The sequence below is a fragment of the Anolis sagrei genome, chromosome 5 (assembly GCF_037176765.1).
Source record: "Anolis sagrei isolate rAnoSag1 chromosome 5, rAnoSag1.mat, whole genome shotgun sequence".
Taxonomy (NCBI): domain Eukaryota; kingdom Metazoa; phylum Chordata; class Lepidosauria; order Squamata; family Dactyloidae; genus Anolis; species Anolis sagrei.
In genome coordinates, this window is record NC_090025.1 from 140972595 (window position 1) to 140998340 (window position 25746).

The 25746-nt window shown below is 38.7% G+C and overlaps 1 protein-coding gene across 1 annotated transcript; it reads left to right on the forward strand.

Annotated features, from left to right (window-relative positions):
- The first annotated feature begins 249 nt into the window (after nt 1-249).
- RXYLT1 (ribitol xylosyltransferase 1) lies at nt 250-25473 on the forward strand. Its single transcript, XM_060777535.2, has 6 exons — nt 250-461; nt 4868-5029; nt 7235-7337; nt 17195-17509; nt 18294-18464; nt 22168-25473. The coding sequence occupies exons 1-6, from the start codon at nt 317-319 to the stop codon at nt 22586-22588; spliced, it is 1317 nt and encodes a 438-aa protein (XP_060633518.2). The 5' UTR covers nt 250-316; the 3' UTR covers nt 22589-25473.
- Nucleotides 25474-25746: the final 273 nt, after the last annotated feature.

Consider the following 25746-nt stretch of genomic DNA (forward strand, 5'->3'; position numbering starts at 1 on the left):
GTTAGGAATTGTGGGAGTTGAAGTCCAAAACACCTGGAGAGCCCGAGTTTGCCCAGGTTTGTTATAGATGTGCCCAGGAAGAGGCACGTGCTTGAGGCCTCCTCTTAAGAGCAACCTGTTAATGCTGAGCTATTGAATGATCCCTAAAGAGAACTGGTGAAAAGAGGAGCTCCTGTCTCGCCCCGCATTGAAGGAGGAGTAGAGCCAAGCCTCCGAAGCTTTTCCGTCAGGCGAGTGCAGTAGCTACCTCAGCGCGTCACGCCGCGGGGGCCTTTCTCCGCCCGGCAAGATGGCGGCGCCCATCAGGCTCTGAAAGATGAGGCTGACTCGGAAGCGGGTTTGCTCGGCGCTGCTGGCGGCCTACTTGCTCTTCTCCCTCTACGCCGCTTACAGTGTCTTCCTGAAGCCTCGGCGGCCCGTAGCCTCGCGGGCGGGGCAGAAAGAGAAGCAGGGGCGGGCAGGTAACCGGGCCCTCTCCTCTCTTTCTCTACCATAGGTAGGCGTGGGCAAAGTTGGGCCCTCCAGGTGTTTTGGACTTCAACTCCCACCATGCCTAAGAACCTCAGGCCTGAGGCTGTTAGGCATGGTGGGAGTTGAAGTCCAAAACACCTGGAGGGCCCAACTTTGCCCATGCCTGCTCTACATCTTCCAAGATGTCATAATATTGAGCCATGGCAGTTAAAGTAGTGTCAGGCAACATCAATTCTACAGTGTAGATGCTCCTATAGGAAAATGTCTTGATTTAAGCGCATCTCTGCTTTGTCTAGTAGAGTTATATGTAACATTTCAGTGCCCAAACTCCAGCTACTACAATGCAGGACTGATTTGAATCCAACTCAAGTGTGCTTACAGGTCAGCCCAGTGCGGTAATGCAAACATATATGGTTACATGACTAATGCAGATCGGTTTGGAACCAGAAGAGTTTGCGAGTTTGGATTCTTTTTAGTAAGACTTTAAGACGCGTACTGTATACATAAGTATATGGAGCCCCCACTGGCACAGGGGGTTAAACCACTGAGCTGCTGAACTTGTTGACCGAAAGGTCAGCGGTTTGAATCCGTGGAGCAGAGTGAGCTCCCGCAGTTAGCACATACAACACAATAGCCCACTTGTACACAGAAAAATGGAGCCCCCGGTGGTGCAGTGGGTTAAACCCCTGTGCCAGCAGGACTGAGGACTGACAGGTCGCAGGTTCGAATCCAGGGAGAGGCAGATGAGCTCCCTCTATTAGCTCCAGCTCTTCATGCGGGGACATGAGAGAAGCCTCCCGCAAGGATGATAAAAACATCAAATCATCAGGGCATCCCCTGGACAACGTCCTTGCAGACAGCCAATTCTCTCACACCAGAAGCGGCTTGCAGTTTCTCAAGTCACTCCTGACACAACCAAAAAAACACACACACACACACACACAGAAAAATAAATCAGTTCAGCAAATAATGTGACTGGTGAAACTTATTATACAGTTCCCAATCATAGCAATCATAGCATTCACAAAACAATATTATATTATACCTCTGAGGAAGCTTGCCATAGATGCAGGCGAAACGTCAGGAGAAATGCCTCTAGAACATGGCTCTATAGCCCGAAAAAAACCCACAAGAACCTAGTGATTCCAGCCATGAAAGCCTTCAACAATACAATATTATATATGTTTGGTTCAATCACTCAAAAAAGTATCAACACTGTATGTTCTTGCATCAAGTTGAACTTAAATCTTTAGTCCACGACCAGTTTCGGCCTCACTCCAGGCCTTCCTCTGGTGGACTAAAATTAATATATATATATATATATATATCTCAATATTTACTATGAATAAATTGATAGTAACTCCCACAGTTAGCCCCAGCTTCTGCTAACCTAGCAGCTTGAAAACATGCAAATGTGAGTAGATCAATAGATACTGCTTCTGTGGGAAGGTAAGGGCACTCCATGCAGTCATGTCTACTATGTGAGCTTGGAGGCGTCTACAGACAATGCCAGTTCTTTGGCTTAGAAATGGAGATGAGCACCACCCCCCAGAGTCAGACACGACTAGATGTCAAGGGGAAACCTTTACCTTTATTTTTTATATGTAAATAATCAGTTATCCTGGAGATGGGGCCCAAGCCAAGACATGATACGTATCTGTGTGTCACATGTGCCATGGACACATAGCCTGATGATAACATTAATGATTTGTTGCATCCAGTAAAGTTTATTTGTCATCAAAGCATTCTGAAAGCAAAACTAAATTGTCACTGTCTCAACCAGGATTTCGGAATTTGGGTACGGATGGGCGTAACCTGTACACAACTGCATCTTATGTTCCTCTTACAAGTGGCTTGTAGTGGTTTAGCTCAGCATCTTCACTGCAGAATCAAAGCAGTTTGATACCACTTTTAATTCCCAAGGCTCAGTGCTGTGCAATCCTGGGAGTTGTCGTTTGGTCATGCAGCAGTACTCTTGGGCAGAGAAGGTTGAAGATCTTTTAAAACTACAACTCCCAAAATTTCAATAGTCTCAAGCCCTCCCAGTGAGAGTGATGTCCAGCTGCACTTATTCCAGTTCTCCAGCTATTCAGCTTTTGTAGTGTTGAAGCATCAAGTACAGTCAGTCCTGCATATCCACAATTATTCCCAGAAGGAGGCTGGAGGTTCGGGCCCCAGTGTCGCCATTATAATGAGGATTTTCAGTTAGTCTTTTGTTAGTCATGGACTGGATGATGGCAAACAGAAACCTAATCCAGACAAAACAGAGGTGCGGATTCAGTCTGTGCTGATCTTGGATGTGCTACTGGAGTCAGGTTGGAGGTTCAGATTTTGGCAGTGGCCAGAAGCTCATTTGCACAGTTAAAACTAGTGCATCAGCTATAACACTATGTAACAAAATTTGAAAAAAAAATTCTGATCCTGGCTTGAAAGTATTATTTCCTGTTTAAATGTGCAATACTTACTTTGAAAGTAGTTGGTATACTTCAGATACTTCGTTTTTGTGGCTGCCACAAGCAGTGTTGAATTGGTTGACACTGTGAAATACTCATTGAAAAATTATATCAAAATGTGCTGCCGGGTGTGCCACAAAAAGTTTTTGCAGTTTAATAAACTTTTTCCATGTTTTTTATGATAGAACCAACTAGGAAATGACATTTATATCCCAGAAACATAGTGCAGTCTGTTCCTTGAAATGTCAGATCTGACCTTGGTCGTGTATGTCTTGAGTAGATTCACATTGTGTTGCTGTAACATATTTTTTGTAGGGCTGTCTTTGGGATCTGTTCAGAAACCTCAGCAGGTCCAAAAAGCTGTGACAAAACTACAAATTAGGGCTGGTTAGAGAATGAGTATAACTCCCTGGATGAAACAGCTTCACAGGCTTACCGTCCATTTCTAGGCACAATTCAAAGCTCCTGTTCTGACCTATAAATCCTTTAAGACTTATGACCAGGCTGTCTGAAAGCTATGTCTCCCCATATAAGCCTAATCACCTTACGATCTTTGCAGGAGGATTTGCCCTCTGGCCTACCTTCACAGGATTTGGGAGTGCCTTCTAGGTGCCTGCTTCTATGAAACTCATCCATTGGTTCCATTGACCCCCTCTGCTCTTTTACTGGCTGACAAACACTTCCTTATTTAGACTCCAGCTTTTAACCTATTGGGCAGAAGGGTGTGTACTGGATTGTTACTTAATGTTTACATTTTTGTAGTACATACTGTTTTAGCTGTTTTAATTTACTCTGCAGTATAAGCTATATTAGGAGCCACTGTGGTGTAATGGTTTGAGTACTGGGCTATGACTCTGGAAACCAGAGTTCAAATCCCCACTCAGCCATGTACTGGAGGACCTTGGCCAAGTCACATCCTTTGCTGCAGATAAGGCAATGCCAGCCTCCTGAACAAACTCGGCCAAGAGAAGCCTGTGATATAGTCACCTTAGGAGAACCGCAAGTCAGAAATGGCTTGAAGGCACACAACAAATTATTAATGAGTTTTGGCTCCTTCATCATTAGAAAAGCAGGATATAAAGCAAATGAAAAAATAGCACCATAGTAGGAAGCCTTACAGAGTAACTCACCCCTTCCATTGGAATGGAAGGGAGAGCGAATATAACAAAATCATTGTATACTAAAGGAAAATGAAGAGACTGAAGCACTCTGAAATTCAGAAATCAGGGATTACTTAATGTTGTTATTAGCACATATGTTTCACTTGCCCACCATTGTTTCCATAAACTAATCCAGTTGGTTGTAAACATACTGGGATAGACTGGAATTAGCAAAAGATGAAGAGAGAAGGGTTGGAATTACTATCTATACTGAAGGAAACCTTAATAAAATTTTGACTGTAGTATGATCCCTTATATTCTTAGGAGATAGGTTTCTGAACTTACAGTGAAAAACTGGAAACCATATCGAAATAGACAACTTCTGCTACAAGTTTCCATAGAGGCTCACTGAAAGATCTAAAGATGGGAATTTGTTGGGTCCTCCAAGGCATCTCAGGAAACATACCATAGAATCACCTATGTAGGACAGATTTAGTCAGATTTGGCAAGGTGAAACCATAAGTTCTGGTTGAGTGGGTATGGGGATTGTACTGTTATTTGTTAGTTATTAGAGTATTGCTCAATCTAGTTCAGTAGCTTGCAGAGGTTCTGCAGATTTCAGAAGCAGTCTTTCTAAGATATATTTTGAGTTGCCAAGGATTGAAACAGCGAGTTTACATACCGAGTGCTGCACCAACCTTGTTTCCATGGTTTAAGAAAATATTTATGTGTTTCTGGTGTTACAAGTGTAGTGTTAACTGGTCACAAAATACCGTTATAAGAAGAGCTTTAGAATAATTTCCTGTGTTAGTTGTCCAAATACTCTTAATCTTTCATACTTAGATCATGCTGCTTTGAGAACTGATGAATGGAATCCTTGGGAAGTTGATGAAAAGAATGATTTGCAACAGAAGTCGGCAACCAACTTTCACCTACTAAAAAAGATGGGAGGGCAAGAGGAACAAACAGACCTCAGGGTACAAATCTGGGGAAAAGCTGCTATTGGTAAGTATGTTAATATTGTGATTACTATATCCAAATATAACTGCTTCCTGTTTCAATGCAATCCTAAATATTTCTACTGTGAACTCTTAATGTAGTCAGATATTTTCTCTTCGTAAACTTTGGGCTGTAGCATTTAAATGGAAATAAGTTGTATTAGCAGCTGTTGGATTGACTTCTGAGCAGGCATGAATAAGCTCGGAATGTCGATCTATCTATCTAATGGGCCATAACATTATCTGCCAACTTGATACTTGACTTTTACTAATAATTTCTCCGAGTAACATGATGGATGCTATTTTAGTAATATTAATTTGATATATTCCGTTATTAGATGTTGTCAACAATTGATGAATAATCATTATGAAAGGTAGCTGTACCTCAAATTGCATGTCCTATTCAGATTTCTGTATTGGGAGCTGGGTGATCCTTTTCAGTTTTAGTGGTGTCAACTGCAAAACAGAGAAGATCCTTCTGTTGCGTATGGAATTTCCATTCTCTTTACATTTGGTTTCACATGTAAGTGCATGTCCTTAGAAGTATGTGTCTGAAATCCTCTCATAGAATCATAGAGTTGGAAGAAACTACAAAGACAATCCAGTCCAATTTCCAGCCATGCTGGAGCATACCATCAAAATACTCCTCACAAAAAAAACCTAAAGAAGGAGACTCTCCCAAGCTCTGTGGCAATACATTCCACTGTCGAACAGCTCTTAATATAAGGAAATTCCTTCTAATATTAAATTGGAATTTTTTTTCTACAATTTGAATCAATTCCTCCATGTCCTGGTCGAGCAGCAGAAAACAAGCCTGCTCCACATTGAATATGGCACCCTTTCAAATATTTAAACATATTAAAAACATCAGAATTAAAACAGTAAATAATGAACATCACTCAGAAATAGGAGAACTCCAGGCAGCAAGCAACCAAGGGCCAGTTAACACCTCCCAAATAGAGGATGCTTCCAGGCAACAAAAGTCAGGCTACCTCACTGCAGATACCCTCACTGATTTGCAAACCACGGCCACTCAAATGCTAATTTAAACTTGCTAATTACAACATTTGCACTTGCTGTAAACAGATAAGAGTTCTCCCACCCTGGACATTCCACAGATAGATAGATAGATAGATAGATAGATAGATAGATAGATAGAAGGAGAGAGAGAGAGAGAGACACTCCACCTGCCTCACTGCCAACAGAACCTCGGAGGATGCTTGCCACCGATGCAGGTGAAACGTTAGGAGAGAATGCTGCTGGAACATGGCCATAAAGCTCAAAAAACCTCACATAAACTCAATGATTCCGGCCATGAAAAATCTTCAACAATATTTACACATAGTTGTCATGTCCCTCTGAAACTTTCTCTTCTCCAAGCTAAACTACTCAGCTCCCTAAGCTGTTTGTCATAGGACATAGGACCTTTGTCCATTTTGGAAACCCTTCTCTGGACATATTCCAGTTTGTCCATCTCTTTCCAGAGCTGTGGTGCCCAAAACTAGACACAGTATTCCGGAAGAGGTTTTGCACAAAATATAAAACAGTGGACTAAGAAAGGATTTGGATAGGTTTTACCATAAATCTGGTCTGTTCTCAAAATTCCTCCCCCCCCCCCCCCATTCTGAAATATTTATCCCATTCAGAATGTGCCGTGGAGTATTTTGCTATGCATTCATGCCTGTTTATGTAAAGCTTCACAACCCTTATGTGTGAAAAGAACTGGCATTATTAATTATGTAGAAGTATCTACCGTGTTTTCCCCTAATTTTTAACATTCATTCTGTATGTTGGAAGCCATAAGTCTTTCTTCATAGAGAGAAGTAGGTATCATCTCCTTTGACTTACAGGAGAAGAATAAAAGCATTATATTCTAGTAATCTCATAACTCTCAGGAAATTCAGCTGTCTTCTTACATATCCAGTTTACATTCTAACAAGGAGAGAATTATATGCAGATAGATAAATTTTTCAGCTTTTGTTCAGTAAATCTGTTTACCTCCTCAATTTCACCTCTTCATAGTATAAGGACTGTTAGTTTTTGTTTTCATTCTCATTTAATCCTTCTTTATTTTCCTGTTTCCTTGTCAAACTTGTTTGCAACACCTTGCTGCAATTCATATTTATCCACATCTTTGTCTCAATTATCTTAAAAGTTACAGACTGTAGGCATTCAGAAGTATTATTAACCATGAGAAATTGTGTTTTTATAGGTCTTTACCTGTGGCAACATATCTTTGAAGGTCCGCTTGAGCCTGCAGATGTTTCAGCTCAATGGAGAGAAGGAAGCATGAAAACAGGAAGCTCATTTTTCAGGTACAGTTTGATGCCTCTTGTCAGTTTAGTGCAACAGTATTACATAGTCTAGAGTAGGCATGGACAAACTTTGGCCCTCCAGATATTTTGGACTTCAACTCCCACAATTCCTAACAGCCTAGGAATTGTGGGAGTTGAAATTCAAAACACCTGGAGGGCCGAAGTTTGCTTTGGCTGGTCTAGTTCCATAATTATGCTAAGATTGGAAGTTATGATAAGCCATAGTGAATTGCAAATTGAAGCATAAACTTCAGATCTCTTCATAGGCTCACCAGAGGATGCATGAACTCATAAGTCACAGTCAAGTGACTTATGTCAAGTGATTTGAATTTAGAACAAGTTACAAGTTCAGTAGGTGGTTTCTTATTTCTCTAGAGATGGTCAACAACAAGAAAGACTGTACTCTTTATCTTTCAGAATTCTTCAGCCAGGATGGACAGTAGCCATTTGGGGGAGGGGAGTTCATGAGAATAGTAATCCCCAAAAAGGTTTTGTTTTTTTTTCAAACTCTGAGCAGCACATGTGTTGCATGTGGTTATTGTAAGTAATCTCCCTCCATTCCTTTATATGACATATTTTATTGATTTTTTTTACTGGGGGGCAGGAGAGAGAGACAGCAGTAACACCATCAGATCTGATGCTCTTGCTGGGCTTCTCTCCAGTCAATTCCCTTGAGTGGAGTTGTAGATATCAGGAAATGCTTATTAATGTTCCAGGTTTCAGTAGCCCGTGATCCAATAACAAGGGATGACAGTGGATGGAGGAGGACTCCAAACCCACTGATTGAACTAGGGAAAGTAGCTCCTTAACATCCAGTTAAAATGAGTTTGGGGATATGTTGTTATAGTTTAACTATAATTATATAGTGTAGTGAAATAGATGACACACTAGGAGCTGCATTATCTGTGTGCTGTCTTCTGGGCACAAGTCATGGGCAATCACTTGTGGCCAAGTAAAATGGACTTCTAGAGGTAGAGTCTTGGCGGTGGGTCTGTAAATGACTATGGAGACCTATTCTGGATTGGCATGGTCTTTTGTAGTGAGGACATAGATTTGCAGATGGAAAGTGGTCATGACAAGAGTTGGCTTGACCCACCTTCCTGTTGGCACTTTTCTTTCTCTCTCTTTTCATGCGTCTTCAAAATCCATAACACCATTGGTAATAGCTGACCTCCAGTTACAACACTCTAATGCCCAGGCTTCTCAGTTCTTGGTGTTTATACCACATTTTTTAGGTTAGCTTTAAGCCCCTCTTTAAATCTCTTGTTGTCTACCGACAGTCTGTTTTATGTTCTTCAGTTGATAATAAAGTAACTGCTTTGGGAGACAGTTATTGGGCATTTGGGCAGGAACTGGCGTGCTTGCTAGATTGTTTTTCATTGCTGAGAACCCAAGCTTCTCAGAATACTTAGTTTAAAAGTTAGATCTTGTAATGTGACATAAGAGAGCCAGTGTGGTGTTGTGATTTTAACATTGGACTACAACTATGGAAACCAGGATTCAAGCCCCTGCTAGCTCATAGAAACCAATAGGGTGACATCTGGCAAGTGACAGTCTCTCAGCCGGAGAGGAAAATGAAAAGCCAACCCCCTCTTACAAAATAAATCTTACAAAAAAAACCCTCTTGTGATACATTCACCTTAGGCTTGCCATGAATCACAATTTAAAGTTGCATAAAAATAACAGCATGAGAGAGGTTTCAGGAAAGCATAGGTTTCGTGGCTTCTGGGCATCAGGGTTGGATAGATGAAGTCTCTGTATGTGTTCTGCAACCCTAGTTGTTCCAAATAATAAAGCCCCCTGTTCACTTTGATCTATTATGTGTAGTATATCATTCTATTTTTTTTAAGAGACATTTTTGTGTGTGTTACTTTGGAAATCTATGTACAAGAACATATTCCTGTATTAATACTATATAGTAAACCTGTATTTTCTTTTCTATACCTTGAATGAATCATACCTTTGTTTATTAGAGACCTTTGGAAATATTCAGAAGAATTTAATTGTATGGAAATATGTCACTGTATAAATAGTGATCCGTGCCTTGAGAAATATTCCACTGATTAGGTTAAAAAAAAGGCTTTCCCCTGATATTAAGTCCAGTCGTGTACGACTCTGGGGGTTGGTGCTCATTGCCATTTCTAAGCCAGAGAGCTGGCATTGTCCATAGACGCATCCAAGGTCATGTGGCCATCATGACTACATGGAGCACCGTTACCTTTCCGCCAGAATGGTACCTATTGATCTACTCACATTTGCATGTTTTTGAACTGCTAGATTGGCAGAAGCTGGGGCTAACAGCGTGAGCTCACCCCTCTCCCCAAATTTGAACTGGTGACTTCTCGGTCAGCAAGTTCAGCAGCTCAGCAGTTCAACCCACTGTGCCACCGGGGGCTCCTAGTAATTATTAATTAATCAGTAATTATTAATCCCTTAATCATAATGTAGCATTTGTAATGTGCAAGGTGCTTTTAATCTTCATTCCATTCAAATTTTCAGTACTTTGTGAGACAAATCGCTGTTTTGTTGTTTTATGGGATGAGGAACTGAGATAGTGAAGTAGTGATGATATGGCAGAATATAAATTTTAATTAAAATTTCCTGTATTCATAGTTGGGGAAGGTGGAAGCTGCACCTCAAAACTAGGGTTATTTGTAAGTCATTAACAATTCTATGCATACCTATTCTGAAATAATCCCTATTTGTTTCGATAAGAACTACTGCTAGTTTGGGCTATACAAGATTGTGGTACAAAACAACAATATTTTTTCTGTTCTTTGTTTATGCTGTTGATATCCAGTTGGGGACAAAGAGTTTCCCAAACACCTATTTTAAACCAATGTATTCTTATCATAGTAATCACTAAAGTGACTACTATTTTTAAATTGTATTGTTTTAGTACTAAATGTGTGTAAGCACAGAATAATAAACCATACTGGAAACACTGTCGTTGTTTTGTTTTTATAAGAATTCTATATTCTTAATTTAAAAATCTTTTTAAATTACATATTCTGAGTCTTCTGTGTGTTGAAATGTAGAGTGTTCTCTCATTTATAACTCACAAGGGAGATAAGAGACATATCTCAAGATGGTAAAAAGAGTTTTTAGCCATCATTTGCTCTTTTTTCTTTCTTTCCTCAAGTCAGCATGTTAACTCATAAATTACACATGACACAACAGTTTATTTTTATAGTACAGTTGCCAAAATGTTGACTTTTTATTGAAATATAGTTGAATATTTTCAAAAAACTATCAGTTAACAGAGACTTCAGAACAAACAGGTTTCTTTGAATAGAAAAATTCCATCCTAAGTTATATTATATCAGGATTTATTTAAGAATGATGGTTTTATAGTTATGGGCTAGCTTTTTAAACCACGAATATTCATAAGAGTCTCACAACTGCCATTTTTACTTTTTTGCCATTATAATTGCAGGAAAGTAACACCAACTTATAAAAATATGTTCTTAGTTTAGTATAAGTACAGCTTTTTTAAATAGCCGGTGAGATGGAATCAAGCTGCCATTTCAAGGACTTCTTGCATAGGCTCTATTCGTGCATTTATGAAATTCTTTTATCTGTGGCGGGATCATTCTCCATATGTGAAAAATCTCACCAGCTGGTGAAAGAACACCACTGGGACATTGATTGAAAAAGAGAATGAGAAACAAAGACAGAACGGGAATATGACTTCAGAAAGCTACAAATTCAATCACCTGGTGATAAGATACCAGCAGGGTACATTTTGCTTTGGAAAGTTCTTCCAGACAAAGTATTTTCAAACTATTTTCCATACTCTTGGTTTTTTATTTAAAAAATTATCACATTATGCCAGCTGATTCAAACTGCTTTGCAGGATAAATGTGCGATGTTATTAACAGAACAAACATAACTGTAGAATTCACTAAACAAGCCAAGACCAGAGTTGCTAGTGTTTACAACATGATAGTGGCAGAAATCTCCAATCTCTCATCTGCTATGATGCTTTAGTGACCTGGAAAACAGGGAATATTGGGAACATTGAGAATGATTAGTCCCTAGGTCCAGTTCCCAGGTAACCAGATTGTAGTCTGTCCTGCATTTCATCTACTTCTCCGGCCCTATGATTTGCTGTTTGCACTATCCCATGCCTAGCTCTTTTATAGTTGGCCCACAGCCATTTAGTAACTCTAGCCATTGGTTTTGTTGAACCTCTACTGATGGTGCTACAATGAAATTGGTATTTAATATTTTTATCTTTCATGTGTTTTAGCAGAATCTTTTGTATTTTATGATGTTCAGTTATTGTTTCTTTGTCTATTAAGTTTGATTAGGTTTGTTATATTATTGAATGGGTTTATTTTAATGTAATTGTTTGTATGGTTTCTTTCCGGCAATTGAATGTTTTGCCTTACATCTTGGAAACCTCCCTGATTCCCTGTGGGGAGATAGGGTGGTATACAAATAAAGATGATGATGATGATGATTATTATTATTTTATTAACATATTGGTACAGTTTAAGACTTACTCAACTGAGAGTTCCAAAACTGTCAGCTCTACAACTGCCATGGTCAATTCTTTTCTATTATGTTGCGTGGGATGAAACAAAGAACAATTAAATACCCTATACACTCATGTATAAGTCTAGAAATTTTAGTCAAAATATCAACCCAAAAAACTGGACCGACTTATCCACAAGTCAATGTGAATACTATACCTTAACATCCTCTTATCTGAGTTGTGCAGTGAATGGCAAGAGCATAGGAGAACTTATGGAGAACCTAAAAGAAGCACTGACCCTTTCTTCTTCCTCTGTCATGGTGCCACTTCTGACTTTTTTGAATGCCCGGGTGAGGAAATAGTGGTGGCAGCAGACAGGAGTGGCTGAGACAATATTGATACTTTGCAGTTTCCACAGAATGACCCACAAGTTGTCCACAGATCATATTGAAATCCCTCATTTTGGCCCTAAAACCTGCCTTCGACTTATACATGAGTCCTCAAGTTATGAACAAAACAAGACCTGTAGGTTTGTTCTTAAGTTTAAACAGGTTCTTAAGTTTAAACAGGTACATTTTCAGTGCAATTCCATTCATATCTATCTATTTATCTTTGGTTAACATAGGGAAGGGTTAACACCCCTGTGGCATTTGTTTGGCTGTCTGTGCCCCTGTTCAGAAGATTTCAACTCACTTTCTGTCCCTGTGATCATTTGATTTTGAAAAAAGCGGGCTTCCTGTGGAAACAAGGATTGGCGATAAAGCTTCAGTGGAGACACCTTTTCCTCGTGATAACTACCCCCTGCTGAGGGGTAGATTTCTCTCACTTCAAGTTGTCTCACCCCTGTTTGTAATTATGACTTGTTTGTAAGTCAGATGTTTGTAACTCAAGGACTTCCTGTATATGGTAATAACAACAGTTTAAAAAGTTACACCTCTAACCTTCCACATGGTCATAGTCAATTAGAAGGACTTCAAATGTAGTATGAAATCCACAAAGAAATCCCTTTCCCTATTAGGATTTCTCTGCTAAGCTGCTGTTTAATACCTCATAATAAGTCATATTAAACTCAGTGGGAGACATTACTGAGTTCATATGCATAAAATTGGATTTTAGGCACTTAATGCCTTCGTTTCTTTCAGAATTTACCACTGCTGGTAAGGCAAGCAGTTAGCTTAATGCAAAATATAAAAGAACTTTTACTTTAACACACACCGGCTGACCACAGAAGGTTAGTTTTATTGAGCAACACATACATCTGTTTCCATATTTGCACCGTACAGTTTGATCTATAGACTGACAAAGTTGTTAACAGAAAATGTTATAGTTATAATATGTAATAAAAGAGAATCACTAGCTATAAGCAGTTTACAACAGGAAAACTAAGCCAAGCAAGAAAATCAATAAAACCCCACAAACATTAAGAAAAAAAACAGCACTCAACAAATCCTAAATGGTTGTATGAAAAATAATCACCATTGCCTGCTGTGAAATCTGGTGTTTTTAGGATAGTTAGGCAATTGTATAATGGTGTAGACTTTAATGACAGCATAGCAGAAGGTGAAGCATGTTTCCAAGTCAGCATTTATAATTTCAAGAATACCGTTTCCCATGCCTCCACCGCAAAAAGCCACTAGTAGCAAAAGAGGTCAGAATTAAGTTGGTGAAAGATGTCCATGTAGTTAGTTAATGTTGGAACATTGTAGAAGGAAGTATTGAGTACTACCTTCTGGAGGAACTCCTCGCCAATCTAAGTAGCTTCTTAGTTCTGGTTTCAATAGCCATTTTATGAGCAAGAAGGCTCAAATTCTCTCTGCAGTGCTATAGCAGGGAGAAAAAGAAGACATTGTTGTAGAGAAAATAAATATCATTCAGAGGGTGATGTCTTTTCTCTCCACTCAGTTCCAGAACTGCAGTTGGTTTCTTCTCTCCGGGTGATGCCTGATTTTTTTTCTCTCCTGGCTACAGACGTGCAACCAGATGCTGCTCAGATGCCCACACCATTAATCTGTTAAATGTGCTGAGCAGTTGGGCTGCACTAAGAAATTACCTTGTGCAGCAGGGCAACAGAGAAGCTCTGTAAAAAAAATACTTACAGAGCTTTACACTGTTACCATCACCTAGAATTGTCTCCCTCCCTTTACAGTCCTATTTAATTCAGGTAAAAATGATCTATGGACAAACAGCATTCCAGTCTTTATATGCTCCATATGGCCTACGCTTGTTATCTCCACAATGAGTACATTCTGACCCAGTGGTTGTTTTTGAGTGGTACTCAGTAGCCCCATTGAGGCATTAATTGCTATTACTGCTATTTTTTCCAGATAAGGATGCAACTAGAGATCCAATTTAAATTAGTGAAAAGCATTTAAAGATTAAAGAGCCATTTTTAGTATCTTTTGTGGATAGAAGAAGTGGGGTATAAATAAACATCTTCATCATCTAGGAAAGAGACATAGTCAAGATGACCCTTTCAGCAGAAGACAGCTGCATTTCACAAGGCTGTCCACTTTTCCGAAGAAGTGCACATCCTTAGTCACTTCCATCTCAGTTCATATGTCATCATCTAGTACCTTATTGTTTGTAAACACATATTTAGAATTTCAACATACTGTTGGCTACTACACATCATGGAACAGTTTCACTTTAACTCTTCAATAACCCTGTGAAACTCCTGCCAAGTTGACATTTGAACAAATGAAAGTCTAGAACCATATGCATCTCCCCATTCAAGCAGGACTGGTTAAGACACAAGCTACTGATTTTTGTATTGACACTAGGCATATAAGGGGGTTATAGTGAACCTAAATGGACTGTGAGGAGAAAAAGAATGAATTATCAGATTTTTGACTGAAGTAGGGGTTGGGATTGATGACAATAGTAGAAATCACAATGTTGATTAGGACTAATGGAACTTACAGTCCAACCATATCTGGAAAGTCAAGAGATACCTACTTCTTTTTATAGAGAAATAGGAAATTGCTGTTATTAAGATTGCTTGGCACACACTATCAACTCTATGTAAAAACCAATGGTGGTTTATGGCCAGCCATATGACTGTGCCTTCTCATGTTACAAACACAGGAAAAAGAAGCAATTAGAGGAAATAGAAAGGAGAGTTGGGTAACTCCTACATAAAGAGCTATTACATTTTGATGGAAGGGGATATGTAAACAATATTTTTAGTTACTGTGAGTTTCGAGAAATGCTACCCATGTCAGAATTCTTGACCTTATTTTGAACACTCTTAATCAAGCCTCCCATCTGCACTAACTGAAATGTAGTCTCAGAACTCCAATTTTAAAAGTTGGCATTACTCTTGTTTCCTCCTTATTATCACTTTGGGAATTTGTCAGAAAACGTTGAATGAATTGGTCTGATTCAGAATTCCTGTACAATCTCTACATTAAAATATTACTCAGTCTCCTTCTGAATCTTTGATAGCTTCCCCTATTTGGTGCCCTCTGACATGGCCTGTAGCATGCAGTCATTGGAGTTGAAACCCAAAATCTGGGGAGTACCAATAGTCTTTGGAATCAGTCTCCAAATCAGAGCAAACTGAATTTAATCAATTGAATTCAATCTGAATTCAATCATCTAGTTCCATCCTACATTTTCAGTTGATGTTTTAATTTTGCATTGTGAACCTATTGAACTCAGTTCAAGTTAAATGTTAATAATGCAGTCCAGTCAAAGAAACTCAAATGAACTACAAAATAAACAGCTTCATATACATACTGGAAGCATTTTAGCCTATCATGCTGCTGCCCAACTTCTCTTCGTTTCAGTATATTGTTTCGGGAAACCTGCATGAAATAAAAAGAGTTTATGCAGTTGCTTGTTGGATTGAGCTCTCTTACTGAATGTGAATGTGCTAAAGAAGACGTTACACCCACACAAATCTTGAACCTAAGCATTTATTAATCTGGAGTGCTGTTGTGACGCATGGTTGTCAGCAGTTGGTAAATCTTACGCTGTATACGTAATCTTGCTGCAGCAAGCTCTGGTCATGGAGACCTGACATTGACAAATTATGGAGAACAAAGCTTTATGTTCGCCTTAATGTCATTTGGAGAAGTCATGCCCAGCTTTTACATTTTACAAGTGCTAAACAAGGAATACTGAGCATCAGTAAAACAGCATAACAACTATTATTTATAGCTGTCCTGCTATAACAGAGGGCTACCATGATATTGTGGTTGGGGTGGTGAGCTTGGACTGAAGAAGTGGTTAAAATTCACATTCAGCCATGGAAACCCATTGTGTGGCCTTGGAAACTTCCACTTTCATCCTCAAAGGATGATAATGGCAAACCACCTCTGAACAAATATTGCCAAGAAAATCTTGTAATTGATTCACCTGCGATTTGCCGTAAGTTGGAAGTGACATAAAAGCACACAACACCTACAATCTGCTATATTATACAGGAAGACCCCACTTATCTGATGGGTTAGGAACCAGAGCAACATCAGGATGGAGAATCAGTTTAAAAGTGAAACCTAGATTATTGTAAACTTGCTAATGCATTTTGACTGCTATAAAACATGAATATAATACACTATCTGTTATGTATTACTATATACATGTTTCAAACATGAATGAAATATGCACTTTTCCCATGGGTAAACTTTGGGACCATGCACATGCTCACAAGCATTTTCATAGGCAAGTAGAATAGCTGAAGAGCGAACCTCTAGTCAGATTAATTCAGTGGTTCCAACCTTTTTTGACCAGGGACCACTCTCCAATATTAATACCAAAAGGATTACGAATCAGTTTTTGATCAACTTTAGGTTTGGTTATTTGGGATGCTGATTCAGAAAATTGCATTGGATAGACCTCATCAACTCTAGTTTCTGATACAGAACATATGCAATCTAGTAGTCACCATCTGCTTGCCCACAGAAAACCATATTTAATAATCTAATGTGGTCTATCCAATGTAATTTTCTGAATCAGCACCCCAAATAAGCCCAGGAACAGGCCTAAAAACGAAAATACCAAGAAAAAAATGTTTTGGGGTTTGTTTGTTTTTTTGGACTGTTTCTATCCTTGAAGTTTGTTGACGCTCTGCACTTTAAGAGGGTTTTGAGACACCAGTTGATCTTGTTGCAATGGTGTAGTAACAGGCCGCAGACCATATTTTAGTTCTTGTGGACCATATTTTAGTTCTTGCGGACCGCTGAAACCAAAATCCACGGACCACAGCGTGGAAACCACTGGATTAATTGAACTCTTCTGTGATTTGCAAGCATTGAAAGTGTTAGGTGTCTGAAAGCAAGGTTTCAAAGGGGGGGGGGGGTGAAGGCCTGTTACATTGTTTATAATACCTGCAACAACTACAACTTTTTTTATGTTTGTGTTTTGTCATTCACAGTTTCATCACAGGTCCAGCAGTCGTCCCAGGCTACTTCTCAGTAGAAGCGGACAATGTGGTTTTAGTGCTGAATGGCAGAGAAGAAGGAAAGATCTCCTATGCCACCCAGTGGCTGCATTATGCACAAACACTAATAGAAACTCACAAGCTGCGGCATGTTGCTGTTGTGTTGCTTGGAAGTGAGCAGTGTAGAAATGAATGGATTAACCCTTACTTAAAAAACAATGGAGGGTTTGTGGACCTCCTCTTTGTAATCTATGACAGTCCCTTAGTGAATGAAGAAAATATTTTCCAGTGGCCTTTGGGAGTAGCAACGTAAGTATTTTAGTTAATATTGATTAAGATAGAGCATAAGTCTTTGTGGAACTGCTGTTCTGCTATGTATGCAAACAGTTGTTTTGCTACACTAATGGAATACTACAATAATTATTTGACTGTGATAATATGTCTGGAGGTTTTGACCTTTTTTCTGAAGTAAACATTTTCCTAGCTAGCTTCAGTTTTTCGACTTCAATACTTACCTCATATTTAATAAGTAAGCTCCATTGGTCACAGTAGGACTTACCTCTAAGTCAATACATACAGGATTACACTGAAGGTTAAATCTTCCAAGATTCCATTTAGTAACATTTAATATATATATTTGTGATATAGATAGGATATAAATATTTTAATGAAAAATACTGGCATGCATGCAAAATTTAAGGAAGCCAGTTGGATTTTAGCAAACACAGTTAAGATATTTCTAAATTATCTTTCTGTAGTTTCCCTTAACAGAGAAGGCAGTATAACCATCATGTTACCATGATGTTCTTGATAGAACAGAACTGCAGGGAAGATCTACAGTTTAAACTCTATTATTGTAGAATTTAGTAGAATTATGCAATCCCGTGTATATTTACCCAAGGATTCAGTATTATAAAATTCAGTGGAATATAGAGTTATGTAGTAGTCCTCAGATGTACTAGATGGCAACTCCCTTTATCCCCATCCAGCACAGCTAATGTGTTGTAGATTGGACATGGCAGGTGCAGGGTATGTGTAGTGAAATTCTACTCATAAGTGTACTTATGTTGTTTGTTTGTTTGTTTAATTGCAGCTACAGAAATTTTCCTGTAGTTGAACCGAACTGGTCAATGCTGCAATCACCAAGGTTGTACCAGTGTAATTTCTTGGGAACTGTATATAAGAATTCAACACGTGAGATCCTCATGGAAGTTCTGGTACAGAACGGACTTAATAAGCTCTGTTGGATTTCGCCCAGAGAAGAGTAAGTTCAAAATGCTGGTTTTTGCCTTCACAGTGTTGGCACCATGATATTCTACTTAAAATAATATCATTACGAATATGATGCTTTTATGTTATTTGGGCCTAAATGAGGGGTGGGGAAAGTGTAGCACTCCAAATATTGCTGAAACCCAAATCCAAGCATCTCACACTATTGGTGATATTAGCCTTATCTGGGCATTAATTTTCAGAGGGCATACTTTTCCCATGCCTGTTCTGAGGCCAACTGCTAGTTCCAGTCAAAGCAGACGTTCGGAATCAACTGGATTTCCATATGTGTTGATTTCTCATTTTAAATCACAAGAAAAAATTAATTTAATCATCAAGTTGGAAAGGGCTACAAATACCATCTAGTCCAGAGGTTCTCAACCTTTGGGTCCCCAGATATTTTGACTTCAACTCTCAGAAATCCTAACAACTGGTAACCTGGCTGGGATTTCTGGGAGTTATTGGCCAACACACCTGGGGACCCACAGGTTAAGAACCACTGATCTAATCCAACCCCTGCTGTGCGGGAATATACAGCTAAAGCATTCCCAACTGAGTATATTCTATTTGGCACCAGCAGCTGGATTTAAACAACTACTGTTTTCTAAAATTGCTCTGAAGTGATACAATTCATATACACATGTGGATAAAAACTGACACTGTTCAACACCATGTTAGTATCCATACATTAAAATATCTACCTCACCCCAAGATTAGAACCAATATTTCTGTTCTGTCTAATTATGGCAGAGATATGCTTCCCCAAGGTGACCATAAAATAAAAATGTTGGCACCAATAGAAAATCCCTTATGTGGAATTCTGAAATCTTCCAAAATGGTCCACATGGGTGGCTGAGATAGTAACAGCTTTATTATTATTATTACATTATTATTTATTTATTTATTTATTTATTTGCTTTATTTTTATACCGCATTTTTCAGCCTAATTCGGCGACTCAATGCGGTTTACAATGCAATTTATATAACAATAACAATCAGTTAAAAAAAACAAAAATATTATTATTATTATTATTACTATTATTATAGTAAACTTTATTTGTATCCTGCCGTATCTCTCTAGTGGGGACTCAGGGCGGTTAACAACATCCATACAGCGGCAAACATTTAGTGCCATAAGGTGTGACCAAGAATAATAAGACTACCATAAATTAAATAATAGCACATTAAACATTGACATCAGACAATAATAAAACATTACAGCAAATTAGACAGTATACAACTCAATATTAGATTTTAACTGAGCTATTAAAACAGGACTTGGAAAAAAATATTATTTTACAACTATTTGTATTTTATGGTTTTGCTTTCTGATGTTTCAGTGTACATAAACTTGGTTTCAAGTACAAATAATTAAAATATTGTATAAAATTACCTTCAGCTTATGTGGATAAGAACCATACTGTAAATAAATTTCATGCTAAGATTGGCTCTCATCTCCAAGATGGAGCCCCCGGTGGTGCAATAGGTTAAACCCTTGTGCCAGTAGGATTCTGACCAACAGGTCAGTGGTTCAAATCCGGGGAGAGCGGGTTAAGCTCCCCCTATCAGCTCCAACTCCCCATGTGGGGACATGAAAGAAGCTTCCCACAGGGATGGTTTTAAAAAATCATACATGCGGGCATCCCCTGGGCAACATCCTTGCAGACAGCCAATTCTCTCACAGCAAAAGCGACTTGCATTTTTTCAAGTTGCTCCTGACATGAAAAAAAAATCTCCAATATATTCTATTCTGTACAATTATTCCAAAATCCAAAAAATTCCGAAGTCCAAAATACTTTGGGTCCCAAACATTTCAGTTAGGCAGGGATTCTTAGCTCAATGTTGGGGTCCCCAAAGTTTTTTCTAAACTTGAATAAATGGCTGTTTTAGGCATTTATATGAATCTGTTGTCAGTTTTGACAGTTGATTCTGCAGGAGATGCTCCAGCTGTGTTTTATAAATAGGAAAACCAGCCTATTTATCATGCCTTGTAATTGCTGATATGTTATCAGTAAATGTTTGATTTTAATACTTATTTTATATACCTATATATTTGGGGTCATGTATACATTTCTTGGGCCAAAAGGAGTCCTGATAGCAAAAGTTTAAGAACCCTGAGCTTAGGGAAACTTAACTTATCAGACTTTGTATATAAATGACCCTGAATTCAGGTGCATCATTTTGTCAGATATGCTGTGGAAACTGTATCTTACACACACACACACACACACACAATGATTTGTTTCACTCATGTCTAATTTTTATACTCATCAGTTCCATACCCAGTACCTTTTCACATGTGAGAACAGTGTGAGATCTAACTGAGCACTGTAATATAGTTATTTCTTCATTTGACCTAAATTAGGCTTTCTCATCCATTTTCCGAAGCACTTCGGTGAGATTAGACGGTGACTTTGTGAAAAGGATTTTTGGCTGCTTGTGGAAATTCCCTTTTAGAAAACTCCACAGGGTGCCTTGCCTGCCTGTCGACTTGTTCTCTTCAGGAAATAACTTGCCCTCTTTCCCTGATTGCCTGAGCTCTTGAAACTTTTTTGAAAAGAAAATCCACTTGCAGCAGAGCGTGAAATACCAGCCTGACGTAATCATTTGGCAGTGGGCTAGAAATTACTTTGTAATCCAGGAAAGAGAGAGGTTAATGATTTTATAAATGCTAATGTGTGCCATTCTCAAAAAAGTGGAATGGGGGCATTATTGAGTATAGGAGATGCTTGGCAACTGCTGTTTTCCATTTTAAAGGGGTATTTTTTTAGTAAGTCATGAGTTTGGAGTCCTACATATCAAATTATTTTGCCATTTTAATGATGTTGAATAATACCTGCTATGCAACCCTTGTGTATTAGTATTTTATTATTCCTGAGTTTCCTTAGGAAGATAGGGCAGAATACAAATAAAATTGTTGTTGTTGTTGTTGTTGTTGTTGTTATTTAGAATGGAGCCCTCGGTTGTACAGTGGGTTAAACCCCTGTGCTGGCAGGACTGAAGACCGACAGGTCGCAGGTTTGAATCTGGGGAGAGGTGGATGAGCTCCCTCTATCAGCTCCAGCTCCTCATGCGGGGTCATGAGAGAAGCCTCCCACAAGGATGATAAAAACATCAAATCATCCATGTGTCCCCTGGGCAACGTCCTTGCAGATGGCCAATTCTCTCACACCAGAAGCGACTTGCAGTTTCTCAAGTCTCTCCTGACACGACAAAAAAAATTATTTAGAATTAACTCCTAATGTTTTCAGTAGGATTAATAGAAGAGCGATCTTAACGTAAATATTATTAATAATATTTACAATTATAGTAATCTAATATAATGCAAGATATTTAGTAATGAAATAAACTTTTTTTACAAAAGAGTTCAGCAAAATGCAGTAAAATTTACAAAAGAGTTCAGCAAAATTAACTGCATTATTTGCATAATGCAGTTAATGTAAATTTTTTATTGTTAGTATTCTTCTACATAAATATTTGAAAATGATTTGAAATATTCAGCCCTCAAATTGTTAAGATTTTCTGCTGCTTCTGCTGCTACACTTGATGGGTATGTTGAAAGTGTGACTTTATGTTTTGTTCATTTCTGAAGACACAGCCTGAAACCTTTATATTAGGAAAAAGACAGCGTAACAATCAACTAAATAAATAATAAATAAAATTAATAAATATTTTCAATCTCATTTTTCATTTCTTAGGTGGTGGCCTCAAGAAACCAACGAGAGCCTTCGAAATTATCAAGACGCATTGCTGCAAAGTGATCTCACACTATGCCCAGTGGGAGTAAATACAGAGTGCTATAGAATTTACGAGGCCTGTTCCTTTGGTTCTGTTCCTGTAGTAGAAGATGTAATGACACCAGGCAATTGTGGCAATTCTTCTGTGCACCATGGTGCTCCATTGCAGTTACTGAAGGCCATGGGAGCTCCCTTTATCTTCATTAAAAACTGGAAGGAACTTCCCGCTGTTTTAGAAAAAGAACAAAATTTGACCCTGGAACAGAAAATTCAAAGGAGAAAAAAGCTTATGGAGTGGTATCGGCAGTTTAAAATACAGATGAAACAAAAATTTATCAGTGCATTGCAAAAATCATTTTTACATAAAGACAGAGGAAGTTAGCTATTGCTCTGAATAGAAGCATGAGTAAGGTGTAATTTCTTTTGAACTTTCAGTGATGATGTAAATATTCAAAAGACCATTCTTGAAAGTTGAATTGCCTCTTATATGATTGTTCTATTTATATATTATATAATGTAATATATGTAGATATATGTATTCTAGCAGACTGTTTCAATGAAGAAGTCATGATGTGTTCTAAAAGTACTTTGTTAACAGGTAGCAGAGTCAATCAGCACATGACATTATTTTGTCAGAACTCAAAATCTCTGCAGAATTAGACTTATAAAGGCTTGTTGCTTCTGGAGTCATACATTTTCTGTCTAGGAAGCTCTCAATCCTGCAGAGCAATAGTCAGTTTTCATTTGGAGCCATCAGTGATGCAATGGGTTAAACCAGGCATCCTCAAACTGCAGCCTTCCGGCTGTTTGGGCCTTCAGCTCCCAGAATTCCTGACAATTGAACAAGCTCATTAGGGCTTCTGGGAGTTGGAGACCCAAACAGCTGGAGGGCCACAGTTTGAGGATGCCTGGGTTAAACCCTTGTGCCAGCAGGACTGCTGACCAGAAAGTCGGCAGTTCAAACCTGGGGAGCAGGGTGAGCTCCCATCTGACAACTCCAGCTTCTCATGTGGGGACATAAGAGAAGCCTCCCAAAGGAGGCTGGGCAACGTCCTTGCAGACGGCCAGTTCTCTCACACCAGAAGTGACTTGCAGTTTCTCAAATCGCTCCTGATACGAGAAAACAACACAAACTTGAAGCTGACCATAGAATTGCATTGAGGGACTTCGTGATTTCTAGAGAGAACATAATAATCAAATCCGTAAAAGTCAAAGCCACAAATATGGAGGCCTCACTGTATGTATATAGATGTTTGTGTATTTATGCATATATAAAAAATTCTGTCCATCTCTTAAAATAGACTCTGGAAGAATGATAGTTTGCGTCTCATTCCCACCACCTTTTGAAAGAGCATACCTGTTTTAGGTTGCTTTCATACACACACTGAAAATATCAATTCACATTGGATAACTCTTTTGCTTCTTCCAGTGTGATCTAGCACAAGGAAGTATTCCATCAGGCTTAATGCTGCTTGGGGGTTGTCATATGCCCTTCATAGGAAGAAAAATAAAAAGAACAAAAATTGATCTTTGACCTACCTTGACAGGTAGGCACGGACACAACCTTTTATGAGTAGTGCATAAAATACAAGGTAGAGGGGAAAGGGTTCAAAAAGCAACACTGATGCATTTTCTGTGAAACTAAACGATTTCGCTCCCTATAATAGGAAAAGTGATATGTTACAGGCAATAAGCATTACTGTAATGAATTATTTCCAAGCACTGGAAAACAGCAGAGGCCAATCCTTGAATTATGTAATGTTCTTCCTCTATGATTTATTGAGATTATTAATATTTAATGACACTATGTCATCCTTATCATTTATAAAATGAACTAAAAATTGCAGTTATATCACAAAATAAGCTACTGTGTAGTCTTGATTCTAAGACTCACCTTTTTCATATAAACTCTAAAAGCGGGTGTGTCTTAGAATTGTGGGATATATATATATATATATATATATTCATTCTTTCTGTCAATGGTACTGCAATTAGTGTGTGTCTTACAATCAATGGCATCTTAGAATTGATGGAATACGGTATATAAAATAGTAAAAATATACTGGAACAGTAATTTGTTACTTGAACGCTGTATGCTTATCAGGGCTTCCTAAGATCTTCAGAGATACTTGCAGGAACACCTCAGCAAGTGAGAGTCCAAAAATGGCAGGTGAGAACCTGGAACCTCAATCAGTGCCTCATACCAGATAAACTCCTGGGCACACAGAAGATTGGGCGACCTGGACAGCTGAGCAGATGATGGGGACTGGTACTCTCTTTGCTAGTATAGAGAGATCTGTTGTATTACTACTCCATAAATTATATCTAGATGTGTGTACATACATCGTAAGATACCATGTACACATTTGGTGTGAATTTTGTCCTCTTTTTAGCGGCATAAGCTCCTGTTTTCAGCCCCAGCATCTGCCAACCTAGCAGTTCAGAAACATGCAAATGTGAGTAGATCAATCAATAAGTACCGCTCCAGCAGTCATGCTGACCACATGACCTTGGAGGTGTCTAAGGACAATGCCGGCTCTTTGGCTTAGAAATTAAGATGAGCACCAACCCCCAGAGTTGGACACAACTGGACTTAATGTCAGGGGGAAACCTTTACCTTTACCTAAACAACTACTTTAAAGATGGCATAATTTGCAGTGTGGTGCAGTTATCTAGCTTGAAAGTTACTAGTGCCAGACTTTCTAACAGCAACTGAAAGGTTTGTGGACTTCCCTATGGGACAGTCATGCTTCCTTATGGGACTGTCACACTCTCTTGTTCATAACTCCAGCAAAGAACTTTGCATTTAGAACAGAAAACATTTAGGTCATTGGGGGTTTTTTTAGAGAATGTTCTGTTGTTTTAAATTGAAATGTTTTTTAATCTAAGTGTAATTTGAATTGTGTTCTCATTGTAAATAGTTGAATTCTACTTTTGTATGTTTTGTACTTATTTTACATCCTTGAGTTTCAACGGAGGACAGGATGGGAGGAGGTGAAGGATTGCTGTAGGTTGGCATGTGGGAAGTGTATGTAGTCCTGGACCAAACTCCAGTGCATACCAAGGGCCCATTGGATTACATGAGGAGAAACTTAGGGATGCATGAGTTTGACTTATGCTAGATGTGTATTTTTTTCCTATAAGTTACAGTATAGTAGAGCATTTTGTTGATTATTGCAAGAACTTTGGGCACTTTAATGATGAATGCAAACATATGTGGTGCAAACCAGTGTCTGTGTTTTTCAGAAGTAAACTATGTACATTACATGTATTGTCGAAGGCTTTCATGGCTGGAATAACTAGGTTCTTGTGGGGTTTTTCAGGCTATAGAGCCATGTTCTAGAGGCATTTCTCTTGACGTTTCGCCTGCATCTATGGCAAGCATCCTCAGAGGTAGTGAGGTCTGTTGGAATTAGGACAATGGGTTTATATATCTGTGGAATGGCTGGGGTGGGGCAAGGAGCTCTTCCCTGCTGCAGTTAGGTGTGAATGTTTCAGCTGATCACCTTCATTAGCATTTGAAGGCCTGCCTGAGCCTGG

Bases quoted from the DNA above. Each gene is read 5' to 3' on its own strand.
- RXYLT1 (XM_060777535.2), top strand. From the start codon at position 317: ATGAGGCTGACTCGGAAGCGGGTTTGCTCGGCGCTGCTGGCGGCCTAC. The intron at 462-4,867 runs GTAACCGGGCCC...TTTCATACTTAG, and splicing joins AGAGAAGCAGGGGCGGGCAG to ATCATGCTGCTTTGAGAACT. The intron at 17,510-18,293 runs GTAAGTATTTTA...GTTTAATTGCAG, and splicing joins TGGCCTTTGGGAGTAGCAAC to CTACAGAAATTTTCCTGTAG.